Source organism: Cuculus canorus, chromosome 14, assembly GCF_017976375.1.
Source record: "Cuculus canorus isolate bCucCan1 chromosome 14, bCucCan1.pri, whole genome shotgun sequence".
NCBI lineage: Eukaryota > Metazoa > Chordata > Aves > Cuculiformes > Cuculidae > Cuculus > Cuculus canorus.
In genome coordinates, this window is record NC_071414.1 from 3,664,451 (window position 1) to 3,672,152 (window position 7,702).

The following is a 7,702-nucleotide window of genomic DNA, read 5'->3' on the forward strand; positions in this document are numbered from 1 at the left end:
GAGAGGCGTTTTTTTTTAAAGAAAAAACCGTTTATTTACACGTCTCGGCAAGTACAAAGTATTATACATGGTCCGTGTCAACCCCAAATCTTCTTTATTATGAAACATAAGGCGCTTTCTCTAGAGTCGGTGGCGAAAAGGAGAGGGTGCGGGGGCCGTTCCGGTGCGCTAAAGCTCAGCGGCTGAGAAGGTGAGGACCGAACCGCGTGTGCGTTGCCTGAAAGGAGCCCTTATTACTACGGTGAATAAATTACAGCTGACATTAACTTCACCTGGGACAGATGGAAGCTACCGCTTTTCAGCTTAATAGGGTTTCCTAAGCTAATGAGTCATCACCGGCTCCACTCAGTCCCCTCCGCTAAGTGATAGGTAGGTTCTTTTTTTTTTTTTCTCTTTAGACTATCCAGAACAGGAAAAAAAAAAATAAAATAATAGCCTTTTGTTCCAAAGCCAACACAAAATACCTATGTTCAGATTTCGATATAAATAATCGAGGCTTTATATAATTCCATATTAATAGTGCCCAAAATCTCGATGCATAAATAAATTAAATTATTAACACTTCTTACAAAAAAGTGACATATTTCCCTTCTCCTAGTGGAACATCGACACGAATATACAGGCGGGGCCCCGCGACGACTCCTCTCTCTCTCCCGCCGGCCTCCGGGAAGCACCGCGGCCTCGGGCGACCGGGAACCGGCCCCGGGCGAGCGAGAGCCGGCTTCGGGCGAGCGAGAGCCGGCACTGGGCGAGCGAGAACCGGCACTGGGCGAGCGAAAGCCGGCTTCGGGCGAGCGAGAACCGGCCCCGGGCGAGCGAGAACCGGCCCCGCGCCCGCCCCGTCGAGGGGCGCCCCGGGCGAGTCCGCTGCGAGGGGCTGCCGGGCTCAGACGAGGGAGGTGACGGGCGGGATCTTGGCGCTCTCCTCCTCCCAGGGCTGCAGGTTCTGCAGCGCGAACAGCGATGAGTTGTGCAGGCACAGCGGGTCGGGCTGGATCGACTCGTTCAGCGACTTCTGGAAGGCGTCGTGCTGCAGCTGCAGCATCAGCCGGCTCGCCTGCTGCCGCTCGGCCTCCCGCTCCTCCGCCGTCTGTCGCCTGCCGGGGGACACGCTCACACCGCGCCCCGGGGGGCTCCCACCCTTCCCGGCGCTCCCCCGCTGCCCAATATTCCCCCGCTGCCCAATATTCCCCCATTTGTTTCCGAATATTCCCGCGCTTCCGAATATCCCCCGTTTGCTTCCGAATATTCCCCCGTTTCCGAATATTCTCCCGTATCCAAATATTCCCCCGCATCCAAATATTCCCCCGCATCCGAATATTCCCCCGTATCCGAATATTCCCCTGTTTGTTTCCAAATATTCCCCCATTTCCGAATATTTCCCCCTTTTCCCAATATTCCTCTGTTGTTTTTTTTTTTAAATTTAGAATAGTTCCCTGCTTTTCTGAGCCGTCCCTCGTTTTTAGGAATCACCCCTCGTTTTTGGGAATAATCCTTCCTTTCCAGGAATAATCCCTCGTTTTTCGAATGACCCCTGATTTTTTACGAATAACCCCCTCTTTTTTTTCATGAACAGTGTCTCGTTTTTACGAATAACCCCTCGTTTTTACCACTAATCCCTCGTTTTTATGAGTAGTCCCTCATTCCTATGAAAAAGCCTTCGGTTTTATGAAAAAGCCCTCGTTTTTATGAACAACCCCATCCTTTTTTATCATTAGTCTGTTTGGGTTGGTTTTTTTTTTACGAATGATCCTTCGTTTTTATGAGTACTCCCACGTTTTTATGAATAATCCATCGGTTTTACGAATACCCCCTCGTTTTCACGAATAATCCCGTCTTTTTTTTTTTTTTTATGACTAGTCCCTCCATTTCCTGAATAATCCCTTCTATTTACGCCTTTTTAACCTCTCCTTTTTACGAGTAACCCCTCATTTTTATACTCACTCCTTTCTACAACTAATTCCTCGTTCTCCTGAATAACTCCTCATATTTCCACTAACCATTTTCTCAAACCATCCCTCGTTCTTACGACCCCCCCCCCCTCGTTTTTATGAACTATCCCTTGTTTTTAGGAACCATTCCCTCATTTTTACGAACCATCCCTTGTTTTTATGAACTATCCCTTGTTTTTACCAACCATCCCTCGTTTTTACGAAACCTCCCTCATTTTTACGAACTATTCCTCGTTTTTTACGAACTATCCCTCGTTATTTTCGAACTATCCATCTATCCCTCTCTTTTTTCGAACCATTCCTCGTTATTTTCGAACCATCCATCCATCCCTCTCTTTTTTCGAATAATCCCTCGCTTTTTTCGAATAATCCCTCGCTTTTTTTTCCCAACCATCCCCCGTTTTTCCTAACGGGACCATTAAAAAGGAAAAGAGAGGCACAAAGAGCCGCGATACGGCTCCGACAGCCGCGGAACGGCCCTCCGGGCCGGAGCCGGCTCTGCCCGGGGCGGCGGGACGGGGCGGCCCCGAGGGCGCGGGACTCACCGCCACTTGGTGCGCCGGTTCTGGAACCAGGTTTTCACCTGGGCATCCGTCATCTTGAGGGACTTGGCGAGGGCAGCGCGTTCGGCCGACGCCAGGTACTTCTGCCGGTGGAAGCGCTTCTCCAGCTCGCAGATCTGCACCCGGGAGAAGGAGGTGCGCGGCTTCTTGCGCTTCGGCGGGGTCCGGTTCTGGTAGGGATGCCCGATCCGACGGGTCACCGTAAAGGGCGTCAGCGCCGCCGCCGCTGCCCGGGGGAAGCACAGGGGTCACCGCACGGGGACGAAGGGACCGGCTCTCCCCCTCCCCTCCTCCCGCAGGGCGGTTTTTCGGGTGGCTGCGAGCGCGGGGAGGGGAAACATCCATCGAGCCGCCTCCGCCGTTATTATTCCCGTTATCCCTACAATTATTTCGTTTCCTATCAATCGTCCGCCTGTGCGTTCGTTGCCGCGAGGCGGTGGGGGGGGGGGGATGTCTGTCCCGCCCCGCCTTACCTGTGAACCTGTCCTTGACGAAGCGCCTGCTGCTCTCCATCCAGGGGAAGCTGAGGCTGCCCAGGCCGGGCACGGCGGGCACGGCGGGGATGGGCGGCGGCACGGCCCCGGGGACGGGCCGGTGCGCCGGCACCCGGATCACGCCGGCGGGGGCCAGGCTGAGGTTCACACTGTAAGATCCCGAATCCTCGAAGGGGGCGGCGATGGCCGGGAAAGGGGCCGGCAGGGCCGGGTAGGGAGCGCGGCCGCCGGGGCCGCCCAGGAAGGTGGCGCCGTCGGGGCCCCGCGGGGGAGGCGGAGGGGCAGCGCCGTCCTGCTCGGGGCCGCTGAGGATCTGGTCGATGCCGAAGCTGATGGGTTCGTGCTGGTGCTGCTGGCCCTGCGCTCCCGCCGGCGGATCCATCCTCCTCCTCCTCCCCTCTCCGCCCGCCGCGCTCTGAGAGGCGCCGCCGCTCCGCCGGCCCGGCCGGCCCCGCCGCACCGACACAAACTTTGCCGCGCGCGCGCCCCGACGGCCGCCCCGGCACCGCCCGCGCCCCCCCGCGCAGCCATTGGCCGCCGCACGCCCGGCCCCCGCGCTCCCATTGGCCGAGGGGGGGGCGGGACATCGGCGGGGAGGTGGCTCCGACAGCCCCGAGCCGCCCCGGCACTGCCCGCCCCGTCTACGCCATCCACGGGCACTGCCCGCCCCGTCCAGCCCCCCTCGGACACTGCTCGCTCCGTCCATCCCCACTCATAGTCCACGGCCCGTCCATTGTTCGTCCGTTGCCCGCTCCATCCATTCCCATCCCCTCCCCACTCCCTCCCCGTCCATTGCCCGCTCCTACCCCGCTCCCTCCCTGTCTATCGCCCGTTCCCATCCCGCGCTCTCCCCATCCATTGCCCGCCCAGTCCATCCCCTCGCACTCCCTCTGAGTCCATCCCCACTCTCATCCTGCTCTCTCCCCGTCCATCCCCACTCCCTCCCCGTCCATTCTCCTCTCCATTTCCGCTCCCCCCACCCCGGACCCTCGCCGCCCGTTGCCCGTTCCCATCCCGCGCTCTCCCCATCCATTGCCCGCCCCGTCCATCCCCTCCACTCCCTCTGAGTCCATCCCCATTCTCATCCTGCTCTCTCCCCGTCCATTGCCCGCTCCGTCCATCCCTCCCGTCCCTCCCCGCGGGTCCCGGTCCCGGGTGGGTCCCGGCCGTGCCCGGTGTCGCCCCCGCGGGGCAGATTCCGTTCGTGCTTCATTTGCGCCGCCGAGCTCGCTCGCAGACGCTTCCCTGACATCCAAAATTGGACCAAAGGCGTTAAAAATTAAATAACGCTCCGGCTGCATTTACTTAGTTCCAGTCTTATAAAGGGAAATGAAAACAGGGAATAGAATTTCCCTCTTAATAGGATGTAATGGCATTTGATCAGCACCTGGCGGGGCGATCCCGGGATGCCGGAGCGGGGACGGGAGGGACTTGATTCGTTTTTACACCTTTTAGGATTCAATTACCGGCAGCGAACGGTCCCGCCCCCCCGAGGGAGCCTTTCCTTCCCCCCGAGGGAGCCTTTCCTGTCCCCCGGGGGAGCCTTTCCTGCCCCCCGGATCCGCGGGCACCGGCCCCGACGGTGGCTGCGGAGGCTCCGCTCCGGGTGTCCCGGCCCCGACGGAGCCGCACCGCTGCCGGAGTCCCTTCGCCCCGAGCGGGGACACCCGCTTAGGAAGCCACGGGGGGGGGGCGCAGCGGCCGCTCCCCCTCTCCGACGGGTGTTTAATTGCCGTGTTAATGACCCACGGGCGCTGCGGAGCCGGAGGTCCCCGGGCGTGATGGGAGCGCGTCCCCTCCCGTCGGGGGGAGCATCCCTGGCCCGTGGCTCGGAGCGCCCCGCTCCCCGCGGACATTAACGCCGCAATTCAACACCCCCTCCCCTTCAGTGTCACCGTTCCCCCCCTCGGGGCATCCTAATGGGATTGTTCCCTCTGCCCGCGGAGCGAATCGGAGCGAATCCATCCCGGGAAACCCGCGCGGGGAGGGACCCGGGGAGCTGGATGAGGGGGAAAAGGAGGAGGGGGGAAAAAGGGAAGGGAGGGGGGAAAAAGAAAAAAAAAAGACAAAAAAAAAAAACCCGATGGAGGGTAAATAAATAAATAAAGTGACACCCAGTCCTGAATCAGGGCAGGCTTTGTTAGAGAAAATTGCGGCTCGATCTGCATAATGGGGACTCGGGCTGCCCAAGGCGATCTTTTTATTGCGTGTGTGTCTGCTGTTATCAATTTTGTGAACGATTTCACAGGGAGCCTGGCAGACTTGAGCTGGAATAATATGCAAAGATGAGCTTTGAATAATGAATGATGTGCTTTTAAACCAATTCCAAAGTGTCTGTGATAGTACAATATGAAAAGGGGTGGTAAGTAATAGTATATTTAAAAGGCGCTAGTATGTTTTTATTACTATATTTAAAAAGATATCTATATTATTTTTGTGAAATGGATAATATATCACGGAGTCTTTGATAATCAGCTAAACAATACATTTTTCTTTGGGAAAACTCTCCTGGTTTTACACAGTTAAATATAGAGTATCAGCGCATGGCTCCGTAATGCTCGGCTACCTTATTAAATATTAACTCTATTTTAATATTAGCTTTTAAATTTAATATGTTGACGTTCTGCAGTTTTACTTTAATTATGTTTTATAATTAATAACCCGGGACGTATGGTATCCTTAAATGCAGCTCTCCCGCAGCCGCCTCGGCTCCTGAGCCCCTCCAAGCCCCTCGGCCCCGTTCCCCAAATCTGCCTCCACTTTGCCAGGTGCTGCGTTTCATGTCTCCGTGCTGGACCCCACTCCTGGGATCCCCTTGGAGCAAAGTGCTGGACCCCACTCCTGGGATCCCCTTGGAGCAAGCAGAGCCGCAGTCGGGAGGGACTGAGGTCCCCATGTCCCCTGCAACAGCGCTGCCAGCGCTGCTGGGATGACCGTGGTGCAGGGATGAACGTGTCCCCCCAAATCAGGCTGCTGGGGAGCCAGACACAGCTCAGGGCACCCCCAGCACCCCGCAGGCAGCTCCTGGTCATGGGGGTGCAGCTGAGGGCAAAGAGTTTGCACCCATTTGGGCTCCAGCCCCCAGGCACAGAATCACAGAATCACCAGGTTGGAAAAGACCTCTTGGATCATTGAGTCGAACCATTCCTATCAAACACTAAACCGTGTCCCTGAGCACCTCATCCACCTGTCTTTTAAATACCTCCAGGGAAGATGACTCCACCCCTCCCTGGGCAGCCTCTGCCAGGGCCCAATGACTCCTTCTGTGAAGAATTTTTTCCTGATATCCAGTCTGACCCTCCCCTGGCACAGCTTGAGGCCATTCCCCCTTGTCCTGTCCCCTGTCACTAGGGAGAAGAGCCCAGCTCCCTCCTCTCCACAACCTCCTTTCAGGTAGTTGTAGAGAGCAATAAGGTCTCCCCTCAGCCTCCTCTTCTCCAGGCTAAACAACCCCAGCTCTCTCAGCCCCTCCTTGTAAGACTTGTTCTCCAGCCCCTCACCAGCTTCGCTGCTCTTCTCTGGACACACTCCAGAGCCTCAACATCCTTCTTGTGGTGAGGGGTCCAGAACTGAACACAGTACTCAAGGTGTGGTCTCACCAGTGCCGAGTACAGAGGGAGAATCACCTCCCTGGCCCTGCTGGTCACACTGTTTCTAACACAAGCCAAGATGCCATTGGCCTTCTTGGCCCCCTGGGCACACTACTGGCTCATGTTCAGTCACTGTCAACCAACACCCCCAGGTCCCTCTCCTCCGTGCAGCTCTCCAGCCACTCTTCCCCCAGTCTGTAGTGCTGCATAGGGTTGTTGTGCCCCAAGAGCAGGACCCGGCATTTGGCCTTGTTAAACCTCATGCCCTGCACGGCACAGCATGGCATGGCCTTGGCATCGCATAGCATGGCATGGCAGAGCACAGTACAACATGGCATGGTCTTTGTTGGGCACGGATGGCATAGCATGGCGTGGTACAGCACAACGAAGCATGGCACGGTCTTTGCATGGTATGGCGCAGCACCACTCACCTCCAAGCCGGGCACGGGGCGGTGGAGTGGCTGCAGCGCCAGCAGGACTGTGTGGGGCCGGGCAGGGATGCACAGCCGGCACCGTACGGTCAGGCAGCCCCACAGCAGAGCCACGCGGGCAGGGAGAGGCGGGAAAGGAGGGCTCAGGGGAGCGTGCAGGGAGGCGGCTATGGAGCGAGAGGTGAAACCTTGTCATTTCCTTTAAAACTCAGCACATTGTACAGGTATTAACTGAGATGCGTGCCAAGCACCTAGTGCTGGCAGAAGGAAGCGTAGAATCATAGAGACATAGAATCCCTGGGGGAAAAGACCTCTTAGATCGTGGAGTCCACCCATAAGCACGGCACGGCCCCACTGCCAGGCTGACGGGGGTGCTTTGGCCCCGGTGGGGAGCACGGCTGGGCTGGCTCTGCCGAGGGCCTGGAAGTGTTGGTTTGGAGTTGCTGCACCCATCCATCTGCAAAGGCACGGGGGTCATAGTTACGAGGGGAAAAAGGTCAGTAACACCGTGTAAGAGGAGGGGCGCCTCCCCAGCACCGCTGGGCAGGACGGACTGCTGCCCAGTTTGTCAATGGGAGTCAGCAGGGACACAAAAGCAGTGTCCAACTCACCCAGAGCTGCTCCCAGGCCTGGCTTCTATGGGCGGGCATGGAGGGGGCTGTGTCACAGCCC

At 57.4% G+C, this 7,702-nt stretch overlaps 1 protein-coding gene across 1 annotated transcript; it reads right to left on the minus strand.

Annotated features, from left to right (window-relative positions):
- Positions 1–402: 402 nt before the first annotated feature.
- On the minus strand, positions 403–3,391 carry TLX3 (T cell leukemia homeobox 3). The gene is made up of 3 exons (XM_054079781.1): positions 2,989–3,391; positions 2,498–2,741; positions 403–1,097 (listed from the first exon to the last, which is right to left on the minus strand). Exons 1-3 carry the CDS (start codon positions 3,389–3,391, stop codon positions 887–889), a joined length of 858 nt encoding a protein of 285 aa, XP_053935756.1. The 3' UTR covers positions 403–886.
- Between the last annotated feature and the right edge of the window lie 4,311 nt (positions 3,392–7,702).